General features: G+C 42.8%; 1 protein-coding gene across 3 annotated transcripts in view; it reads right to left on the minus strand.

Moving 5' to 3' along the window:
• The window catches only part of LOC125175413 (NACHT, LRR and PYD domains-containing protein 1a-like), a 44,529-nt gene that overhangs the window by 15,324 nt on the left and 4,399 nt on the right, over positions 1–24,806 (minus strand). Inside the window, exons 2-13 of one of the 3 annotated variants that reach the window (XM_047875951.1) lie at positions 18,944–18,978; positions 18,742–18,870; positions 16,203–16,259; positions 15,610–15,639; positions 12,202–12,246; positions 11,797–11,844; positions 11,386–11,432; positions 11,227–11,276; positions 10,735–10,952; positions 10,373–10,623; positions 7,192–7,326; positions 4,079–4,217 (exon numbers count right to left, since the gene is read on the minus strand). In XM_047875951.1, the coding sequence (XP_047731907.1) occupies positions 4,079–4,217; positions 7,192–7,326; positions 10,373–10,623; positions 10,735–10,952; positions 11,227–11,276; positions 11,386–11,432; positions 11,797–11,844; positions 12,202–12,246; positions 15,610–15,639; positions 16,203–16,259; positions 18,742–18,870; positions 18,944–18,978 (1,184 nt within the window). The remainder of the gene's footprint in view (positions 1–4,078; positions 4,218–7,191; positions 7,327–10,372; positions 10,624–10,734; positions 10,953–11,226; positions 11,277–11,385; positions 11,433–11,796; positions 11,845–12,201; positions 12,247–15,609; positions 15,640–16,202; positions 16,260–18,741; positions 18,871–18,943; positions 18,979–24,806) is intronic. The other 2 variants (XM_047875952.1, XM_047875953.1) reach the window with 2 other exon arrangements.

The following is a 24,806-nucleotide window of genomic DNA, read 5'->3' on the forward strand; positions in this document are numbered from 1 at the left end:
ATGAAGCAACAGAAAGAGAAATCAAGGAATCAATCCCATTTACAGTTGCACAAAAAACCATAAAATACCTAGGAATAAACCTAACCAAAGAGGTAAAAAATCTATACACTGAAAACTATAGAAAGCTTATGAAAGAAATTGAAGAAGACACAAAAAGATAGAAAAAGATTCCATGCTCCTGCATAGGAAGAACAAATATTGTTAAAATGTCGATACTACCCAAAGCTATCTACATATCCAATGCAATCCCTATCAAAGTAATACCAGCGTTCTTCACAGAGCTAAAAAAAAAATAATCCTAAAATTTGTATGGAACCAGCAAAGACCCCAATAGCCAAAACAATCTTGAAAAAGAAAACCAAAGCAGGAGGCATTACAATCCTGGACTTCAAGCTATACTACAAAGCTGTAATGATCAAGACAGTATAGCACTGGCACAAAAACAGACACTCAGATCAATGGAACAGAATAGAGAACCCAGAAATGGACCCACAAACATATGGCCAACTAATCTTTGACAAAGCAGGAAAGAATATCCAATGGAATAAAGACAGTCCCCTCAGCAAGTGGGGCTGGGAAAACTGGACAGCAACATGCAGAAAAATGAACCTGGACCACTTTCTTACACCATACACAAAAATAAACTCAAAATGGATGAAAGACTTAAATGTAAGACAGGAAGCCATCAAAATCCTGAGGAGAAAGCAGGTAAAAACCTCTTTGATCTTGGCCACAGCAACTTCTTACTCAACACGTCTTCAGAGGCAAGGGAAACAAAAGCAAAAATGAACTACTGGGACCTCATCAAAATAAAAAGCTTCTGCACAGCTAAGGAAACAATAAGCAAAACTAAAAGGCAACCTACAGAATGGGAGAAGATATTTGCAAATGATCTATCAGATAAAGGGTTAGTATCCAAAATCTATAAAGAAATTATCAAACTCAACACCCAAAAAACAAATAATCCAGTGAAGAAATGGGCAAAAGACATGAATAGACACTTCTCCAAGGAAGACATCCAGCTTTTCAACCGACACATGAAAAAATGCTCCACGTCACTCATCATCAGGGAAATACAAATCAAAGCCACAATGAGATACCACCTTACACCTGTCAGAATGGTTAACATTAACAACTCAGGCAACAACAGATGTTGGCGAGGATGCGGAGAAAGAGGATCTCTTTTGCATTGTTGGTGGCAATGCAAGCTGGTGCAGCCACTCTGAAAAAAAGTATGGAGGTTTCTCAAAAAACTAAAAATAGAACTACCCTACGACCCAGCAATTGCACTACTAGGCATTTATCCACGGGATACAGGTGTGCTATTTCGAAGGGACACATGTACCCCAATGTTTATAGCAGCACTATCAACAATAGCCAAAGTATAGAAAGAGCCCAAATGCCCATCGATGGATGAATGGATAAAGAAGATGTGGTATATATATACAATGGAGTATTACTCGGCAATCAAAAAGAATGAAATCTTGACATTTGCAGCTACGTGGGTGGAAATGGAGGGTGTTATACTAAGTGAAATTAGTCAGTCAGAGAAAGACAAAAATCATATGACTTCACTCATATGAGGACTTTAAGAGACAAAACAGATGAACCTAAGGGAAGGGAAACAAAAATAATATAAAAACAGGGAGGGGGACAAAACAGAAGAGACTCATAAATCTGGAGAACAAACTGAGGGTTGCTGGAGGGTTGTGGGAGGGGGGATCGGCTAAATGGGTTAGGGGCATTAAGGAATCTACTCCTGAAATCATTATTGCACTATATGCTAACTAATTTGGATGTAAATTTAAAAAAATAAAATTTAAAAAAAAAAGCAAAAAAAAAAATTTAAAAATAAATAGAACTACCCTACAACCCAGCAATTACACTACTAGGAATTGATCCAAAGGATACAAAAATGCTCATTCGAACGGGGCACATGCACCCCAATGTTTATAGCAGCACTATCAATAATAGCCAAATTATGAAAGAACCTAAATGTCCATTAACTGATAAACGAATTAAGAAGATGTGGTGTTTATATACAATGGAATACTATTTGGCAACGAAAAAGAATGAAATCTTGCAATTTGCAATGACATGGATGGAACTAGAAGGTATTATGCTAAGTGAAATAAGTCAGAGTAAGACAGATATCATATGATTTCATATGTGGAATTTAAGAAACACAACAGATGAACATAGGGGAAGGGAAGGAAAAATAAGATAAAAACAGAGAAGGAGGCAAACCATAGAGACTCTTTAGTACAGAGAACAAACTGAGGGTTGCTGGAGGGGGGAGAGGGTGGAAGGATGGGTTAAATGGGTGACAGGCATTAAGGAGAGCACTTTTCAGGATAAGCACTGGGTGTCACTATGTAAGAGATGAATCACTGGATTCTATTCCTAAAGCTAAGACTACACTGTATGGTAACTAACTTGAATATAAATAAAAAAGAAACAAACAAACAAAGAGTATAATATTGAGAGTAAGAATCAATCCCATCTACCAAAAAGGTTCATGCTTAAACTAGGACTGAGAATTCCAAAATGCTTAAATCAGGTTTCATTTCTAGAGTATAAAACATGACAAGAAATATAGACTCTAACAGACAGAAATCTGTATTTTGGAAAGACATGAATATATGACCCACACACAGCATTATGTTACCATTAGCAATTACCAAATTCCTTTGTCTACACATAACCTAGTGGATACAAAAGAAACTAGCTGAAAATTGATTCAAATGTTGTTCAGATGATAAAGAGATTTATAAAATACTTAACAGATCCTCATTGTTATTACATTTGTACAACAAAATTAAAATTCTGGATAATGAAATTAATAGGAGAGTGGGTTAAAATCCAGCTAGTGGCACTTACCAACTTGTGCTGCTTTTTTGAAATGACACTGTATTACATATACCAGGACAGAATTAAGGTATCATAATCCAAAATGCAAATGATGCAAAAATAATTTCTACTACAAACACATGGCGGTGGCAGGAGGGACCTCAGTGCCATTTGCAGATGAGGATACAACAGCCACAAGGGGGTTGGGAGACTTGCCCACACTCTCACGTACAGCTGGTCAATTCTAGGGCTGGAACTAGAACCCATAGGACCTCACTCCCAACCCACTGTTCTGCCTCCCTTCTGGGTCCAAAATGTGTTCACTATGCACATTTCTGCTGTTTTAATAACTCCCTTCAATAGAATTGGAGTTCAAGCTCAGACCTGCCTGAGGAGGAGGCCAGGGGCAGATCTGGGGTATCCCCCCGAGTCTCCCCTCTCCCAGAGGCGGTCCTCATCAGCAGCAGTCCTCTTCAACTCCTCCCAGAGCAGGAGAGCATGTTGAAAAGGTGGTTGTCAGCGGACTTCCCAGCACCAAAATATCAGAAGAGGGAAATGCATTCCCACAGCACAGCTGTGATCATACCGTGAGGCAAACGAGACAGGCGGTCGGACAAAATATCGATGTACCTCCAGGTCACGAGAGAGACTTTGTCAGGGTACCCCTAATTCACATTAAAATATCTGAGACCCACGGGGCGCCGGGGGTGCTCAGTCGGTTAAGCATCTGACTTCAGCTCAGGTCATGATCCTGTGGTTCATGAGTTTGAGCCTCGCTTCGGACTCCATGCTGACAGTTCAGAGCCTGGGGCCTGCTTCAGATTCTGTGTCTCCCTCACTCTCTGCCCCTCCCCACCTCTTTCTCTCTCTCAAAAAAAAAAAAAAAAAAAAAAAAAAAAAAAAAAAAATATATATATATATATATATATATATATATATATATATATATATCTGAGACCCAAACCTCAGAATGGTAAGGGGGAAAAAAACAACACTCTATTGGCTATGCCCACCCACTGCCTGAAGTTTCCACATACTCACTGAACTATACCCACTGACCGAGGGGTCTGAACATTGGTGCCTGAGAATCAGAGCCTAGCTGGGGTTTTTGTGTCTCTTAATCATATTTTTAAATGTTATGGTAATGAAACAGACAATTACTCTATTTGTCTTCCCACCCCAACCAACCCACAAACCAGAGTTTTCATTCAAGACACAAAACACTTACATTCTCTCAGCTTTGCTTTCCATACAATTTCCTCAGAATCCATTTCAACCAAAAGTAATTTAAACTCCACTGGTTGCTCCAAATACACTTCAATGTAACTTTTCAATTTTAAAAGTGAACCGTCAACAAATTCGATTTCCTTAAAAAAAGGGGGGGGGGGATTTTTAAAAATAAAAGTTGCATTAGTTGACAATAACAAATGTCAAATAAGGAATACTAGAAGGGTCAGTGCTGACCTGAATGCTTACTGAAACTCTGATGCTCGAAATGCCACTCCTTAATCACAGACCCTCTTATTCTCTTGCTTCTAGACCCTCATTACTCCAACCTGCTTTTCTACTTCATTGAGGCTTCCAGTATGTTGGCCCTATTTTTTTTAAGATGTAACTGTTCAGCCCTTTCTTGGTTTCAGTGTTTCACGTTCCCAAACTAATCACCCTTTTGTAGGTGCTTTTAAACTTCCTCACCATCTTTTGCTTCGATCATTCCCCAGCCTGGAATTGATTTAAAACATTGACAGAACTACACTGAGTGTTTTAGCCACACTCTGTCACTGAATACCACCTTTCCCCCAACAAACCCTTTCTTTGCTATTTTATGGATAAAGAATCTCAGAGAAGCTAATAAACTTGCCTAAATCCACATCTAGGAAATGGTAGAAGTGAATTTGAATCCACACCTTCTGACTCCTCATTTTTTTTTAAGTTTATTTATTTATTTTGAAAGAGAGAGAGAGAGAGAGAGAGTGCGCGCACGCGCGCGAGCACGAGTGGGGGAGGGGCTGAGAAGGAGAGAGAAAATTCCAAGCAGGTTCTGTGCCATCAGCACAGAGCCCAATGAGAGGCTCAAACTCACAAACTATGAGATCGTGACCTGAGCCAAAATCCAAGAGTCAGATGCTTAACCAACTGAGCCACCCAGGTGCCCCACCTTCTGACTCCTCTTAACTACTACAGAGACTGATTCCTGTCCTGGACCTCCTCTGCTCCTCTGCAGACTGACTCACAAGCCTAGAGGGAGAAGTCTAATTAAAAAAAAAAAAAAAAAAAAAAAAAACCTCACTGGAATGTACTAGGCACCACCTTTAAAAACCAGGGATCTTAACCTGCCCCTCTCCCTTCCCATTACAAATCACTAGCATTATCCTCACAACCTTTAATAGTATCACCAAGGCCTACAAAGTGAAGATCTCTCTCTCTCTCTCTCTCTCTCTCTCTCTCTCTCTCTCTCTCTCTCGTGGCCCCACTTTTCCCAAAGCCCTCTGCATTCCCATTTCCTGGAACTATTCTGGTGCCCTGAGCCCAGCTGCACATCCCATCACCTCACTTAGGCACTTATGGTTTCCTCTTCCGGGAGAGCTGCCTCCCCAGTGAATCTCTCTCCCTTCAAACCCAGAACAAATGTCACCACATGGGAACCCTTCCTGAACTTCACCACACCCATCTCTATGGTAATACCACATGACATGTTAAAATGATTTCTTTACATGAATATAGTCTGTCTCTTTCTATACTGGCATCTTTTGAAGGAAAAGATCATGACACTCTTAGCTCTTATCCCAGACTGACTTTTAATAGGCAATTTTGATAAATGACAGTTAAACACATCATTAACGGTATAAAATCAGCAAGAATACCTTAGATTTACAGAGTTTCACAACTCTCAGAGAACCCCAAAACCATTACCTTTCTATGATCCTTTGGGCAATACTAGGAGATTATCCCCCATTTTATAGCCCAGAAACTTGGTTGAGAGAGAGCACACAACTGGTGGCAGAATTAGACTATTTAAAGCCCTCCCACCATCATCTTGTGTAAACGAGAGCTCTGGGGACCATCTCAGTCCTTTCCTAGACAGATTTACCCACTGAATGTGTACTATTCCCTCTCCTAGTAGCTCTTAATCCTGGCAGCACATTATAGTCACCCTGGGAGCTTTAACAAGCCCGATGCCGAAGCCACTCCCAAACCAATTATGTCAGTATCTCTGGAGATGGAACCCAGGCCACAGACTTTTTTAAAGCTCCCCTGGGAATTCCATTTTGCAGCAAAGGCCAAGAATCACACTGTTCTAAGCAAGCCCTTCACATTTAATTCCACCTCCCAGGCAAGACCGCAGTTGGCTTCTTGTGATCATCTTGAGGTAGCATCTGCCAGGGCTTGATCAGCTTGCAAGGGCTGAGAACCTCTCAGATCCCAGTGGAAAGACTGTGGAATTAGGACCCAAGGGCAGACGGGGCTCAGGGCCAGGCTCTCCCACCGCCTGGCCGTGGGACTCAGTGGTTCACTGGCCCACTTTGCACATTAGTTTCTTCAGCCATGCTACTGTAAGGCTCAAAACACACCAGGTAGAAAGAGACCCTTTGAAACTGGAAAGGAAGGTCATAGAAGGCCATCTGATCAACCTGACTACTTCTCCAGGGCACCAGGCCCCTGATAATATAATAAAATAATGCAACATGGCCCACTGCGATCAGCTCTCTCTTGCTTCATATTTTAATGTAATGGAATCAAAACGTTGTTCTCAACTTTTCATAAACTATAAAACAAACATAAAAAGGTGTACAAAAAGAATTTCCACACAGATGTCTAGTTAGATAAGGTACGACACACAATCAGAGCACATAATGAAAATAAGTTTTAAAAATAACTTAGTCATTTACAGGAAACCAAAATCACTTACAAATGTCATGTGTACAGTGAATAGTTGAAACCTAGTGACAATTTGTTCTCATAACTATTTTTCAAATGCCTTCCAGTAAGAAAAGCCAGTATCCTTGTTAGCAACTCTTTCCCATTAACCTTCAGTGCTCTGTGACTTAAAATCAAGCTTAAGGTTTTTATTCCTTTGAAGCTAACATTGAATTTAATTAAAAAAAAAAACTCGAGAAAATTTAAAACCTTTTTAAAGGGAAAGAGATTAGATAAGTCGATTTTTCAGATTAATTCTGAAATTCAACAGCATCTCTGGAATAAGCTTCAAGTTTAGCAAAGCAATTGCTTTCTTTTAAATAAAAAATGAGAACAAAACACATTATTTTAAAACCATCAGAATACATATCTACAAAATATACATCCTGCTGCTACTCCAAGTGGTTTTCAAAATATATATACCTCTGGGGTAATTTCGGCTTCTGGTTCGCTGATCAGTCTGTATTTCTTCCCATTCTGCAATAACTTCTGGCAAACAGGAGGCTTGTCAATTTTCATGAATTTCTTGGAGGAGTGCTTTACAGACTTGGAAATATCCTGAAGGTAGAAATAGGTTTTGGTTTTGAAATGCATCAGCAACAACTGTAAGGACTCTAAGCATCAGAGCAGTGCATGTGCCGCCCTGCATTATCTTCATTTCCCTGTACAAAATGACAGCAAGGGAGAAACTTCCACGATGCTCTGAAAAGAAATGCCATAGAGGCGAATAAGGCACCTTTGATCTGCACTTCAGGCTTCTAGGTCCCCAAACATCTTTCTGCCAAAGCACTACAGCCAAAGCACCCACCCTGCATGGCACCTAAAATTTGCTTCTGAAGGATTTGAGAAAATTAAATTAGGGCTAGTGTTACACATTCGTATTGATTATATGCCGATGATGTGAACAGAGAGCAGCTACTTTATTGTCAACAGTTCTGCTTTACCCGAAGTTTGTTTCTACCCAGCACCTTACATGTTCCCATCCTTATTTTCACAACTGTCCCAGAGGGCTCCCTGATTTTATATGTATAGCTTGAATGCCCCAAAGAGGTTAAAGGAAACTTTGGCCCAGGCTCACTTGTAAAACAGCTGAGTAGCTGAACATGAAATTTAGGTTTCCTGAAGGCAAAGTTCAAGGAGTTCTTCCTATGTAGGGGAAAAAACAACCCAGGAAGGTGTAAAAATCAAACATCAACAGGAAGCACATCCTGCCTTTTAACCATGCTATGCTCCCTATCGTTCTAGTGGTGTCTTCTTCTACATTTGTTGATACAATCAGCCCCTCACCCCAGCTTCCCAGGAAGTACAGATAATACCCTTTTAATTACTTGTATTTACTCCTGAAATATGAACTTCATTTAATAGTAGTACTTTATTCCGGGGTGCCTGGGTAGCTCAGTTGGTTAAGAGTTTGACTCTTGGTTTCAGCTCAGGCCATGATCTCATGGTTCATGGGTTCGAGTCCCAAGTCAGTGGGAAGTCTGTTTAGGATTCTCTCCTCCTCTCTCTCTGCCCCCCTCACTCCCTCACCCCCCACCCCCACCGGCTCTCTCTTGTTCTCAAAAAAAATATATATATATATTTATTCCAAATCCATGGTAATTCTACTTTAGATGGGGTTATTTTTATACTATTTTGAAGACTAGCTTCCCAACTGCAAGTATTAACTTTAGTAAGATTAAAGGAAGCCTATTTTACCTTAGGAAGAAACTAAAAACCTATTACTTAATAGAATTTTTAAATTTTAATATATATTGCCAATTATAATCAATATAACTTACGTTTCTAAAGCTGTGCAAATACTACAACCTAAAAACACTGGAAATAGGTAGTTTCATGTTGTAGGGGGCCAAGGGAAGGCTACCCCAAGATAGACTACTTTGGCATGAAGGCTATTTTGATTTTGAAAGCAATCAAGGGTGGGTAGGTGGGTGAAATAGGTGAAGGGGATTAAAGAGTACACTTATCATGAAGAGCCCTGGGTAATGTACCAAATTGTTGAATCGTATTGTACACCTGAAACTAATATAATACCGTATATTAATTATACTTGAATTTTTAAAAAAATTAAACAAATTTTTTGAAAAAGCAATCAAAACCCAGCAGATTCAGGAAACACTCTTTACCTCCCCTACAATTGCCTAGAAGAAGTTGGGTAGAGGACCTCCTCCAGGAAGAGAACTATCACCAGAGAAAACTACATTACGTGACATGAACCAGGTATGGTGACAGAGAGGAACCCTGCAAGGCCTGTTTCATCAAAGTCCTCTATGTTCCATTGCTTCTGAGTGGCCCAGCAAGCACTTGTTTACTAAGCATTTACTCTTTTTCATTTTCTTCCAAAGTGTATTCCTTCCCTTTGAAGTCCCAGAATGCTGCCCCCTTCTCCTTAGTTCACAATGACATATATACCTCATTTTGCCAGTGTCTTTGGAATTTCCACATCTGTGTGGATTCCCGATACATACAAAATTAAATTAGATTTTCTCCTGTTAATCTGTCTCATGTCAACCTGATTCTTGAAGGGCAGCCAGAAGGATCTTGTAGGGCAGAGGAAATTCTTCCTCCTTGTCAATGTAAATTCTGTAACTCAAACTACAACTCATCATTTTGTACACTTTATCACAGATCTTATGTTTATTTTCTTAACTTCTGTCAAACTCTCATTTCAAATCTGAAAGGACAATTTTGAGTCATGGTTTTTTCTGTCTACTTTATTTATTTCAGTTCTCCATCCACCTCTAAACCATTACAATTGTACAGAAAATGGCTAAAGGTATAACAGGAGTTCTAACTGCCACAGCTCTAACTATGTAAGCATTCAGAAAGCGGGATAATCATCACATCCTGATTCTGGAAAACTGGTTCCATTATGAACACCCAAACCCCCACCCCTCAGGCCTCGATGCCTTAAACACAGTTAAGTGGTTCATGAATATCTGCTCTACAAAACTCAGAATGTGAACCACAGGCCAATTTTTATCCAAAAATTTCCTCTGCAATGAGTTAACCTGGGAGGTGGATCTTATGTGAGGAACTTTAGGCAAAGAGAAACCTCAAGTCATCCTACATTTGACCCAAAGGCCTCAAATGGCTCCCCCGTGTGTTCCAGAACAGGTGCTCCTCAAACTCTTAATGTGCATGCAAATCACCTGGGAATCCTGCCCAGTTCAGGCTCGGATTCTAGAGGTTTGGAGTGGGCTAGAGCTTTTGCATTTTACCAAGCTCCCTGCTGATGTCAACACTCCTGGCCCCCTGGGACCCAGACCACATTTTGAGTAGCACGGCTATAGAAAATAAATGGCCTAGACTGTACATCAGCCAACCCTCTCCAAAGCCAGGCCTACTTGTCTGGGCCATCCTCATCTATGGAGAGCTACTTCCCCATCTGTCATCTTCTTGACACTATTTACACGTATAGACAACCATACCCGATAAACCTGAGGACTTGGCACACACCAAGGCACTGACCTTAGAACCTTATGCCAAATTAGACCCACAGTGGGGAGACACTTAAATGAACAGGGACAGGACCCACATAAACATGGCATAACATTTGAACACAGAGTATTCAACATTTATTATTCATTTTCATTAACTTTACCTTGATGAAGGACTCATTATTGGTTGCTATGTACACTCGAAAAGACAAGGATGGATTATGGTCAATGGCTTTGTAGAGAATCACGGCCCCATGGTGGTATACTGTTTCTTCACTTTGAATAACAGGTCCCACCGGAGAAAGAGAGCTCACATGCCACTTGACATGGGTTGCAGAATGATCCACAGTGGATTCTAACGAGGCCCCAGAACTTTTAACATGTAAGACTTTGAATGTCATATTGGCATCATGGTCTGTTAAAGCATGAAGGTAAATTAGTGTTCCAGGCAGTATACGGATGGCACACATACTCTTATATACGCACATGCACACACTAATGAGACTTTTAGAAAACGAGTACTTACGACCCAAGCAGAGGGAATGTGGAAACTGAATGGAAGTAAGACAGTTTGGGTCACATTTAACATCAAACAAGGGTCCACCAACAATCCAGGGCTTAACAACCAGGTCTGCGTATTTGCTCCAGGACAAAACGCAATACTTGATGTCAACTTTTCTGTTAACCTCAAATATCAGGCCAGTTTCTGTGCACTGGTAAGTTCCCTCCGCATCCAACTTTAGCCTGCATTGGACAGATAAGAACACCTGTTTAGGCCTAACATTTGGTCAGCAAAGGACTTTTTAAAATTATTTAGGTTTTTAATTTCATTCAAAAGCACTAATGAAATTCTACCACATTTTGAAGAAGCATCACTATCAAAGAAAACAATCCAAGTAGTTACATAAAAGGTGTGAAACTGGTGATATTGCTTTGTGTTTCCCCTATTTGGGGTCATTTTTATGTACAAAGTTAAATTACTAACGATATTAAGTCTTCTGTATTCACAACTACTTACAAAAACTGTTCCCGGGAAAGGAGCCTGGGGGTCACTTGTTCATTCTGTTTCTGAAGAAAAAGTATACACACATATGCACATAAGCGAGTAATATATAAGTAAATGTTGTTTTCTTAAAGCAAACTAGGAAATCATATTTTATAATTAAAAGATACTTACATTTTCAGCATTACAGTGTTCACAGGAAGGTTGGATTTTATTAAGTTCTAAATAATAGAAAAAAGGTTTTACTTATATGAATGTGATTGGCATTTTCAAATAAAATTTTTTTATTTAATTTTTTTGTTATTTTAGAGAGAGCAGGGGTGAGGGGCAGAGGGAGAGAGAATCTTAAGCAGGCTCCATGCTCAGTTCAGAGCCCAACACAGGGCTCGATCCCACAACCCTGAGATCATGACCTGAGCTGAAGTCAAGAGTTGGATGCTCAACTAACTGAGCCACCCAGGTGCCCCTCAAAGATAAATTTTTTAATAAATATATGTGATATGACCAGATCACAAAATTCAAAAGTACATGCCCCTCAGCGATAAGAAGATCTAAAAGAATATTTTGGAACATGTAAGTTTATACCTGAATGTAAATGATCCTTGGGCAAGTCTTTATCCTCCCACTCTTGCACTGTGAAAGAGATCATCACACATGTATTGGCACAAGTCATCCACAAGGTAAGTCATGTACTACTTAAGTACCCACCTTCAGCTTCCCAACTGACAGGAGTTTAAACATGTATTTAAACACTTGCAGGAGTTAATCCAATGACACATGACACATCATGTTTGTCAATCCCACTGCAGGTCTAAGGTGTGAAAATTAGCTTGAATGTGACTTCAGTGCACCCCATCTTGGCACATAAATCTTTATGTGATCTTTTTATGCAGCACTGAAGGCTCTGTCCCCATCCTGCAAACCTGACCCACATGTCATGGGAGAGAAACAGACGAAACTGGCAGGGTAAGCATATTGCCTGGTTCTTACCCTGAGCAGAAGCTTCCTCAGTGGAAGACTCTCCTGGCTCCCCATCTGTGGAGACAAGAGGGGCATGAGCAATCTCTTCATTAGTTATTCCTCACCTAGGACGGTGTCTCTCCTGGAGGGCTGCAGCCCCACTGAAGACTCCTTCATGGCCCATGATAAATGCTTGGCTGGCGTCAGCCCTCAAGCTGTTAGAGTTAGAGATTAGCTTGGGAGAAAGGAATCAACATCCTATTTTAAGCATATTTAAACTGGAACTATTGTAAGACTCTCTGATATAGCATGCAGACTCTTTCCATAGGGCTCAAGGCCCTATATGATCTGGCTCCCCATTACCTCATTTCCTGCCTGCCTCCCCACACCTACTGCCCTCCTGTCACTGCTTGCCATTTCTCCATCCCCAAAGCATACTCCTAACTCAGGGCCTTTGCCCATACTGTCTCCTCTTACAAAGGTTCATGCTACTCCTCCCCTCACTTCCTCGTGGTCTCTGCTCAAACATCCTTGTATCTGAAAGGCTTTCCTGACAAACACATAAACACACACACACACACACACACACACACACACACACACACACTCCCCTGCAAGAGGGCCTGCCTGACATACTCACTCTTTGCCCTTCGTTTTCCTTGAGGGCATCTCCCCAACCAGGTACACTGTACAGTTTAGTGTTTCCTGCTTCCTGTCTCTCTCCCTGCTAGATGTGAGCTTCATGAGGACTGTATCTCTAGGGCCTGGTAAGTGCTCAGTGACTTTTTCTGAATGATTAGAATTCCATAATACAAAAATAATATTAAGAAAGGGAACAGAGAAAGAAAAGAGAGAGAGAGAGAAAGGAGAGAGAGAGAGAGAGAGAAAGAAAGAAAGAAAGAAAGAAAGAAAGAAAGAAAGAAAGAAAGAAAGAGCAAGCAATAAGTTCTTCTATTATTTACACTGGCCACTAGTTGCATGAGCTTGGACTCTGCGGTTATATTACTAAGTCTCCCCATGCTTTGCCTTCCACGTCTGTCAAATGGGGATTAGAATAATATTACCCCCCAAAACTTAGGAACACAAATTACCATTCCCTAAGTGCTCAGTAAGTGTTAGATAACTATTATTAACTAGTATTTTGCTCTGGTGATAAGCGGGACTCATTACAAAATTCAAGAATTCTAGACAACAACATTGTCACTTATATTTTAAAGGTCTGAACAACCTTTGGGAGGGTCACCCCATGGGTAAGGCGCTCCTCAACACATATGCAAGGTCCTATGCCATCACCAATGCCCAGAAGGTACAGACACTCTCCACAAGAGCACTCCAGCCCAAGACACACAAGTTGCCTGATTCCTGGCCTACTGGGGCAGAATCCAGGGACCAGGGTTTATAAGACAGAATCAGCTTTAAAAGAAAGCATTAAGGGGCCCCTGGGTAGCTCAGTCGGCTGAGTGTCCGACTTTAGCTCAGGTCATGATCTCACAGTTTGTGAGTTCAAGCCCCACATTAGGCTTTGTGCTGACAGTGCAGAGCCTGATTGAGATTCTCTCTCTCCCTTTCTCTCTGCCCTTACCCGTTTGCGCTCTCTCTCTCTCAAAAATAAATAAAAACACACAAAAAAATTTTAAAAAAACAGCATTAAGATAAAGTGGCAAACAGAGACTATAAGTATTCAGAGTCCTGGACTCAGAATACTACAGATGTGAAATACCCAAACCCTACATCACACAATCCTCCAATCATATTTCCTCAGCTACTGTCCTATGAAGGATAATAAAATTATAAATTATTTATGGGCTGTATATCTACATTGTGTCTCATCCACACCCCATGTTTTTCTGCCTTGGGAGCAGAGAAAGGGAAAGAGATTCGAGAATCCTAACCAGCCTGCAAATACAGAGTCTCTGACCACGTCTTCCCAGCCAAAGCAGAGAAAAGTGATGTAATTCTCCCTAACTTGTAAATCGCAGCTTCCCTTCAATCCATATAACGAGGGTGGCCCCAGAGTTCATGCCCATGAGTAGAAAGCATATCCACTCATGACGAGGGTGAGTGGGCCTGCGCTGCCTGCTAGCCCACAGAGGAGCAAATACTCCAAGGTGGCCTACCTAGTCTTTCCGCCTGACCTGAGAATGGAGGTGAATGGGTGGGTACCTCTCTGATCTCTCCTCTAATGGGAAGGATAAAAACTCTCTTTTAACAAAGAGAATACTTTTGCGGGGAGGCAGGACCCCTTACATGACCTGGGGCTCACTCCTAGGACAAGCATCCTCAGCCAGCCCACAGAAGATGCGAGGCCACTTTCACTGCCAAAGAATACCAAGAAGTCTAATCCAGCCAAGGGCCAGGGCTTGTGTCTTGCTCCACACACACCCTGCTGAGAACGACCGCACCCTCCCACCCAATTTTGAGCCTATCTTGAGCCTCACCGATTCCAAATGCCTTCCTCCTAGGTTGCCTGCCCTGGTGAGGCCCTGGGCCAGGCCTAGCTTCTGCAGCCTGAGCGTCCTGCCTCCAGACTCCGTATCCCTATGGCCCTTTACCCAGTTATTACCAGGGATAACATCAGAGACCTGATCCCAACGCACAGCTCTCTAATTTCATTTCTATCTTAAACCATTCTATAGAGGCTAGACTTTTGACTGCATTTTTAAAGGATGAAAATCATCCATAATGTATAGAGACCTGAGGCACACATTTTTTCTTTATAGGTATCAGCATATGACATCTCTGCAAGGGTGATACACAGATTATTACAGGTTCTTATCAATGCATAACACGATTGCAAGAAACTTACAGTTACTATCACAGGTTCCCCACTGGGAAGCTGCAGAGAGAATCAGGTTCTACACAGGACTTCCGAGTGAAGTGATTTCATTTATTTAATAGTATTACAAAGGAGCCCTCTGACTGCCTTGCTACAGTGTTCATGGGCAGATCCCAGTCTAAGAACTGGGAAAAAAATCCTACAGTAAAATAAAATCACTTAAAATAAAAGCTTAGTCACTTACAAAACTTTTGACCAAAACCGTATTTTATATTTAGAATCCATGCTCCTAAAGTGGTTTCATACTCAAGTTGCTCACAAATAACTAGAATGGCATGCCAGGAGACTCTAAACCACAAATGGTACATTTGCAGCAGCAAAGAGTTCACTCTGCTGTAATCTGTGAGCAGCGACCACCACAGAAGGAAGCCAGGCCCGCTTGTGGCCGCACTGTAGATTGCGGTCAACGCAGATCAAGAACATATGCCACGTACTGTTAGTGCAGGGAGCTCAAATCTGCAAAATGCTTACAGAAATTTCCCAATGTTTAACTTAATTTTGCATATTAAAAGATAAAGAACAAGCAGTTGGTAACAAAGGCGATCCTTCCCTTTCTTCCTTTCAACAACAAAAAATAAAATTCAGAGGAAGGATGTACTTACTTGTTTTTTCTGGTTCTGGTTCCTCATTATCTACAAAAAAAAAAAAAAGTCTAAATCAAATTCTCTTGACAACCAAGAGGAAACCCGGGCTAATGGGAGAATAGGTAAAATGTTTGCCTTTCGCCAATAGCAACCACTTCCTGTCTTTCTTCTTCAGCTCATCCTGTTCGGCCGCTTTGCTTGCCAGCTAGAAAGTATTTACCATGTAAGTATTTTTTTTCAGGACTTCACAAAACCACACTGGTAATGTGTCCTCACACCGTATAAGGAATGTATGCATTAGTTTAAAATACAAATAAAGGTTCATATGTTTAACTAGAATTCTATAACTTAAAAAAGACATATGAGGGGCGCCTGGGTGGTGCAGTCGGTTAAGCGTCCGACTTCAGCCAGGTCACGATCTCGCGGTCCGTGAGTTCGAGCCCCACGTCAGGCTCTGGGCTGATGGCTCAGAGCCTGGAGCCTGTTTCCGATTCTGTGTCTCCCTCTCTCTCTGCCCCTCCCCCGTTCATGCTCTGTCTCTCTCTGTCCCAAAAATAAATAAACGTTGAAAAAAAAAATTAAAAAAAAAAAAAAAGACATATGTGACTCACCAGATTCACTTTCAGAGCTGTCCTCAGAACTGCTGTCCTCAGAACTGCTGTCCTCTCCTGAATAGAGGCATATGCCGGGGGAAGTACACAGTGAACAAAAAATAGGAACTATTTTTTTAAAGTCTGGTTCTGTAAAATAATTTCTACATATTATTTTTTTTAATTTGAGAGAGAGAGAGAGAGAGAGAGAGAGAGAGAACGAACCTCAAGCAGGCTCCATGCTCAGCATGGAGCCCGACAAGGGGCTTGATCCCACGACCCAGGGATCATGACCAGAGCTGAAATCAAGAGTTGTACACTCAACTGACTTAGCCACCCCGGTGCCCCGTAATTATATATATTATAAAACAGATTCAAACTCAACTAATTTCTTCTTAATTTAATAAATTCTTACTGAGTCCAAAACTACAGTTCATAAAAGGGGGCTGATTTTCCTTTGGAAATGGATAAAATATACTTTGATTGTTTAAGTGGGAGCTCAAATCACACTTTGCCTGCAGAAATCATTTTATTTGGTTGTCACTCAGGTCCTACCCAGCCTTGACTTGCCCTTACTGCTCCTGTCTTCCTCCTGTACTTGCACCTCTGGACAGCTCACATGCACAAGTTCAATGACACAACAGTGCAGAATTCTGGAGAGTAAATGCCACTGACTGAAGCACAGGACAAACTCAGTCCACACTATGCAACTACTTCTGGAAAGAGTGGTCCCCAAGAATGGGGACCTTGTGTCCTTGTCCTTGGTCTCCTTCCACTTCCTCACCCCCAACTCAGTGTCTCAGCCCATTGCAATCAGGCTTCTGTTCCCACCACTAGTTAGGAATCCTCTCTGTGATGTCCCTAAAGGACCATGAACCCCCAGAAAATGACTCCCACGGGTAGACACCTACCACCCCCTCTCACATGGTGCTCCCGTGAGGTCAGTCCTGGCTCTCTTACCTCTCTGCGTGCCCTCCGCCCACCCTGCATGTCCTCTCTGCCACCTCCCAATTGCTAATGCCCCAGCCTCCACTCCCCATTCCCAGCCTCCTTTCCACCTTAAGAGCCCTCAGAGGGCATTGCACCCGCTTCCCAATTGGATTCCAACCTCCACCTCCAGGGGCACCCTGACTCTCCCAGCAGACCTCAGAAGCGCCTGAGGCCTAATCTGTTGGCCAGGTTCAGCCCCCACTACCAATCCACATTCTCTCCTCCTCTCAGTTTGCAGACACTGCCCCAGCCCCCATGCAGGATCAGGATTCAGCAAGCACATACATGGAAAGTTATTAGCATCACTCTCAAATCCTCCCTCCCTCCATCCAGAACAAAGGATTGGCAGCAGTTACATGGAGGAAAGAAAAGATTTGAGAATAATGATGAGAACAATAATGATAGTAGCTAAGAGCGGCTTTGAGTGTTCCCTGTGCCAGGCACATCGATATATATATTCACGTATTTACATGTATTTACTCATTTTGTGTATATATGCTTTACATATACTTATATAAAATGCTTTACATATATTTACACATTAATCTTCACAACTGTCCAGTGATGTAAGCTGAGGCCAGTTAATTTACTTAAGCAAGACCACCACCTCCATACCATCTTCCCCTTCACCCACCCACCCCCCCCAACTCCAGGCCAAGAAGTCTGTAGTTAAGATTTCAACTCAGGCAGTCTGGTGGGAACCTACACTCTCAACCATGTTGTTAGACTTATAAACATGCTCATTATTACTTCAGCAGATCAACCCCCAGGAGCTGGTGACTAACTGGATGTGGGTGTAGAGGGGGAGTAGGAGGCAGGTTCCTGCATGAGAGGATGCCTGAGTGGAGGGTGAGGCACTGACTGTGTAGGAACAGGTGCTAGGAAATCAAGTGATGGGACATGGCCTTGGTCCTCCAGGGCTGGAAGCATAGAAGAGTGATTTTCAACCTTGGCTGCACCATGGAATCACCTGGAGAGCTTTCCCAACACATCCAAGCCCAGGACTCAGACACTCCCTAGACCCTCTGATTTAGCTGGTCTGAGGTGGGGCCTGAACAGCAGTATCGATCTTTAAAGTCCCCAGATGACTGCAATGTGTAGCCAGGGTTGAGAACCACTGGGCTAGAATCAATCTATTTTAATTACTCCCCTGCTCCCCAAATTTGAATGTTCCCCAAATAGGATGATTGCCACTCCTTCTCCAAGCCTTTACAGATACCTCCCCATTGCATGGAAGTCTCTTTCCCAGGCCCCAGGTCCAGAGTTCCCAGGGATTCATTAAGACCTAGCCCCAAATCACTTCTGCTGAAAGTCTCCCTCACCCCACCAAGTTAGCCATGCCTCCTCTGTGATCTACCCTATCACATTTATCCGACTGGCAAACCGAGGTCTAGAGGTCCTCCAAGGTCCCTGGAGGACCACGGCTGTGTCTTATCACCTTGATTCGCCAGTACCCATCCTGACACAGACGCTCAATGCATGAATGTACATATGCCCAGCTTCAAAGTACCAAGCAGACGGAGACAAGCCTCATAAGTCAGTTCTCTTGCTTATTAAAACTGCCACCTACCAATCTTGAGTGGTTTGGCTCCTTCTTCGGTTTCTTCTTGACCCCCATGGAAGGAGGCTGGCTTGCAGGCCACCAGCCAGTGAACGCCGGAATGGAACAAAGTGGCTGCAGTCAATAAATAATCATTTTCTAAAACTTCAAATGTTTTATACAGTATAGATTAAGTTTTTTAATAACTCAACAATGACTTAGAATACCATACCTTTCTCTTCTGAAGAGGCATTGTGATGATCATCACTAGAGCAAGAAAAGAAAAAGACTTTTAAAAACAGATACTAGAAGCGCCTGGGTGGCTCAGTTTGTTAAGCATCCGACTCTTGATTTCAGCTCAAGTCATGATCTCATGGTTTGTGAGGTTAAGCCCCACGTCAGGCTCTGTACTGAGCATGCAGCTTGTTTGGGATTCTCTCTCTCCCTCTTTCCTGCCCCTCCCCTGCTCGTGCACTTGAGCCCTCTCTTTCTCAAAATAAATGAATAAACTTAAAAACAGGATACTAATTTTACATAAAATAATTATGAAAATCTTCAAAATGATCATTATACTATGCTTCTCCAGAAATGTTGCAAATTAAAGAACTCTCTCCTTCCCCAATAGATTTCCTGGCCCTCTCACTCTCCACCTATGGCCTGACTCCATGCCAAACACTCAATGGAGCTTATCAGGTGTGCACCTGATGGACTTCTTGTCCTGTCACACCCTGGGGAGACATCACAGCACCTTTAAGATTCACAGTATTGCCCATCCACGCCCAGCCATCTGGCCTTCCTCTGTCACCTCTCCAGGAACACAATCCTAACTCCAATCCTGCACTGGCCTCTAGACCCTCCATCCAGTTCGGTGAGTCACCCTCCTTCGCCCAGGTCGTCTCGCTCTGCTTCTCTGGACTCCTCCCTCAGATATGGCACTCTGAGTACTGAGGGTGCACATAGCTCCCCCTAAGTAGGTCTCTCCTTTGTCCTCACCACTGCTGAACTCTATGACCTACATGCAGCAGTCTCACAAGAGAACACATGATCTCCACTCTCCTCCCTATTTTCTCCTAGACTCAAAGCCACCTGGCTGCTGCTCTCCCACGTTACCAGTGACTACTGCCCAAAAGACCCAGTGGGCCTCCTCAGTCCTTAGTGACCACTGTCTCATTAGACCAAGGTGACAGGCTTCTCCACAGCTTCCACGTCCCTTCTTACCTGGTCTGCCACCACTTCCCACCTCCCCTGTTGCAGTGATCTCTCTTCTCTGTGTGCTTCATCCTCTGGCCCCATCTGCTTCAGCCTCTGGAGCATCGACATAACCCAGAAGCACATCTGTGCACCCTCCTCTTCCGACTCCTCACACTGCCTCGGGGCTCACCTTCATGCCAACATTTCAGATCCTAAATCCGCACCTCCTTCCCAGGCCTCTCCTTGGAGTTTTAGGTGCCTGGGACCTGGTGGTCACTTCAGCACTTTAAATTAAATACAGTCAGCACTTAACTAATCGTTGCTTTCCCTCTTCATGAAAACCTGCTCCTCCTGATCTGCCTTTGCAGAGAATTCCATCCCTGGATCACCCACCTGGAAACAGCCAGCACCAGCTCCTGCCCGCTTTTCCTCATCGGGCAGCTGGTCCTTGTCCTCCTGAGCCTCCCTCTATATATCTCTCCAATCTGCCCCCTCCTCAACACACGCTGTCTCTATCTCAGTTCATGTGTGTACTCACTCACTGGTGCGCTCTCTCTCTCTCTCTCTCTCTCTCTCTCATTGGTTCTCACCACCTGATTGTAATTTCCTCATAAATATTATATATAACTACAGTCTCACTCTCTTGGCTTACCCATCATGTGACCATCAGTGAGGTCTAATCATGTCCTTGTTTACACCCTTCTGTGCTTCTCACTGCTTTGTGGCTAAAGCCTAAGTTCCTTAGCAGGGCACACAAGGACCTCCACCCTGCTCCCTGGTCTCCCACCCTAAGTGGTCCCCCAGAGTGAAAGATCTTCAGTGTCCCAAGCACACCCTGGCTAACACACACACACATACACACACATACACACACACACACACACACACACACACACACACACACACACACATATCTCACTCTATTATTATCCCCCCACACAGGGTCACTGCCTCTGGCCTTCCAAGTCATGTACCCCAACTCTGGGTGCTCCATGGACATGTGCTATGATGTTAGGTCACCCCCTGGAGTTGTGAGTGCATGTAAATGACACCCTGCCCTCCCCTTGATGTCAAAACTCCTACTCATCCTTTAAGAAGAGCACTTCTCGAAGTATGGTCTGAGGAACATTAGAACTATGGGAGGTGACTTCCAAAAACAGTTTTTCTGGGCCCACTGAATCAGAATCTTTGATGATTCTGAAGAAAACAATGATGCTATTTGCACGTAGAGTGTTTAAAATCTTTATTTTCTCATTTAATCACCCCAATAAGCCTGTGAAGGCCATTTTACAAATGCAGAGAGTGAGGCTCAGACAGGTTACTTAACTCCCTCAGGGCCACAGAGCTAACAGCTAGAAAAGCAGCACTTGACTCCAGGCCATTAGAACTTCTAAGCCCATGCACTTGCCTGCTACCAGGCCTTCCATCACTGCCCACCACTCCACCCCTAACCCTCAACCCTGGTGGTAAATTGAGGGTGACGTTGGCTAAAGCAGTAGCAGACCAACCGCTTTCCCTTCCCTCCTCTTCACCCCCAAGTTATTTGGGATCCCAGACGTGGTAAACCTCCTTGACTCAAGATTTTACACTGGTAAGCTTCCCCAAGTATTTGCTATTTCCCAAATTCCACGACTCTAGGAGATACACACATTCTCATTTTCAGACTTAAATCCTCTCATTTTTTAATCCTCAACTCCTGCTCAAAAGGTCGGGCGGTGGTGGTGATCCTGTAATTGGGAAATGCTTCAAGAAACTAAGAATGGCTAAAATATGGTCTTTAGTGAGACACATAAAAGAACAAGTCAACCATTACATCTTTTTTCCTCTAGACTCATGCCTCTTATAATGCAGTCGCTATGCTTTTTAATTTGAAAATAATTATGAGAACATGGATTGAAAGTTAGCCATTCATATTGCACAAAATATGCCTGGTTAAAACCCCCTTCTGTGTCCTCAACAAAACCATGCTTTCCTCTTCACTAGCGCTTTCATTTTCCCCTTTCTACAGCTGCTTATCTCTGTTTCCAGACATATATACATCTACTTAGATATTAGAACTTTTGCTAAAACCCAGAAAGCCTCTGTATAAAATCCTTTATTTGCTCCATGAAGTGGATGAGAGTGAGTGGTGTCTGAGATGAGATTAGTGGCCAGACACTCAGGGGGAGCAGCTCAGGGGGAAGGGCTTAGACCCAACGAGGAGGAACCCGCCCGCAAGGCAGCGCACCTGCCCAGTCCAGCCACGTGGAGGAGGCAGACCCTAGTGGACCCAAAGGGCTCCTTACCACTACATGAATGCTAGGCCCCCACACTCTCTTTTGCCATGTGCATTGCTCTAACGTAAAACCACAGCAACCATCGAGAGATAGCACCCATTCCATATATTCTCAGTGTAATTCAGGGACTGAAGATAAGTTGGAAAGGGGCATAGATATTTACTTAGCATTTAAAGCTCCTTAAATTTTGATCTGGACTTAATCATTATTATTAGGTAAAATTTTATTGCAGTTCCAACATCAACATCAAATATAAATGCTGCCTCATACCTATGAGCTTCCCAGGATTAGTACAGCCCCTTTCCCTTACAGGAGGGGGGAAACAAACAAAATCACTCTGCATCTTGGCACAGTAAAATCCCTGAGCTGCTACAGGACTGAAAGAACAGGCTTGAAACCTCACAGGGCTGATATTCAATGAGGGTACTTATTGCATGTTAGTTGGGAAATGTGGATAATATTAAAATATGTGTGGCCACCCATGTGGCTCAGTCAGTTAAGCGTCCAACTTCGGCTCAGGTCATGTTTCATGTTTCATGAGTTTAAGTTCGAGCCCCACATTGGGCTTGCTGCTGTTGGCACAGAGCCCGCTTCGCATCTTCTGTCCCCCTCACTCTCTGCCCCTCCCCAGCTCATCCTCTCTCAAAGATAAATAAATCTTTAAAGATAAAATAAAATAGTAAAATATGTACAAATGGATAAAACCAATTACTATTGGAATTAAGTCACAGCTGCAACGAAATGAAACCTGAGAGCAACACCAAATTCTCACATGGGTGCAGTTACCTTAAAAGTTTCAAAGCGCTTTCAAACTCATGAGAGCACCAGCTCCTCATACCAGCTCTGCCAGGAGGCAGGAAGCAGGGCCAGTACTGCCATCCCCACCTGCGGATGAGGACACTGCCGCTCGGGAGGTATTGAGTCACTTGGCTGAGCCGGCACCGGCTGGTGAAGGGTGAGATGCAACTAGAATTCAAGAATCCTAACCTCTGAGGAAGCCCGTTCTCCAGCCTCAGCACCCGGCTTGACTCTGTGCCACCCGGACAGGTTGATATCAGGCATCGGAATGATTTCACCCAAATCTGGCTCAAGAAGTAATAATTCTCCACTTAATTTTTTTTAACAATCCTTAAGGTAAAAATAAAACCTTAATATGACAATGGCCTGTATTTATTAGATGTTTACCGTGTACTGGAAATTCAGCCAAAGACTTGGCATGCGTCGATCAGAGCTTATTTAACCATCACGACAATCTTTCGAGTGCCGGACACTGGACTAGCATTATCTCCATTTCACAGGTGAGGAAATAACACTCAGAGATCTTGAGTAACTTACCCAAGAATCTGGGTCCATCTGATTGCAGAGCCCAAGCTTTTATCAATACCTTTTTACAACTAAAAGCAAAAAATTCTGCCAAGCAGATGACAGCACCAGTCTCTCTTCCTACTAAGGTTCCTACTACCTGTGAAGGTAATTTTCAAATATAGGAAAGACTTTTTTGGTATAATTAAATCCATAATAAGCCCCAAATCCTCCTCTAACTAACTTTTCACTAGAATGAAACCAACCAGTATCTTACCCCTTTCAGCCCCTATTAACCTTCTAGAAAACGGACCATAAAAAGCAAAGTAAAACCTATAAGCAAATGGGTTAAGGAAAGTGGAAAAGAGTTTATGTTAGCCACAAACTAGAGTTAATCATGAAATAACTATATTTCCCAGGGAATAACCCCAATGCAATCAATATTCTCTGTAATACAGATCTCTTTTTCATCAACTCAAATTAACAAACATCTAATTATTTACCGTACGACAGGTGCTGTGCTAGGCAGAGGGGATATAAAAGTAACACAAGACACATGAACTTTGTCCCCATGGAGCACCCTAATGGAGAAGGGACATTAATCAGAAAACAAATACATATGTATATGATGCCAGAAGAGCAAAATAAAAACAAACATAAGCTATAGGTTAGCCCAGAGCAGGCTATGAGAACAGGAAGAACTGAGCTCTGATACTAAGATCACAAGCATGTGACTAACAAAACAGCCAATTAAACCATGATGCTAAGGCCATCTTGCATTTTCAAAGAGTGCTGCCTCCCCACAAACAGAATCCTCTAGTTGTTAGGCTCAGAAAAAGCTGCAAATGAAAGGAACCCACAAGATCTTCCAATCCAATGCATCATTTTACAAGAGGAGATGGGAACCTAGGAGAGGGTACGTGGATAAATAACCAAAATCACACAACAAGTTATAAGCAGAGACAATCTCCCAACTTGTCTCAGGTCTTGGTTTTCTCATCAATTCACTCATTCAACTAACACATGTGGAGTATGTGCCAGATACGAGTAAACAAAGCAACAAAACCCATCAGCCTGATGGGGAAGCCTGACTTCCTGTATCTGAGACAAGAAGTGCTTTGAGAGAATGACAAGAGAGCTCCTCTAAGATTGAGGAATTAGGGAGGGCTCCCTGGGGAAGTGACATGTAAGCTGGGCCACAAGGACATGCAGAAATGGACAAGAGGGAAGAAATAGGAGTAGTGGGGGCAGCTCCTGTCTGAGACAGGAAGGAGTTGATCAAGGTCCAGGAACAGGAGGAGAGCAAGTGTGGTCAGAGGGAGAGAA

The sequence above is a fragment of the Prionailurus viverrinus genome, chromosome C2 (assembly GCF_022837055.1).
Source record: "Prionailurus viverrinus isolate Anna chromosome C2, UM_Priviv_1.0, whole genome shotgun sequence".
NCBI lineage: Eukaryota > Metazoa > Chordata > Mammalia > Carnivora > Felidae > Prionailurus > Prionailurus viverrinus.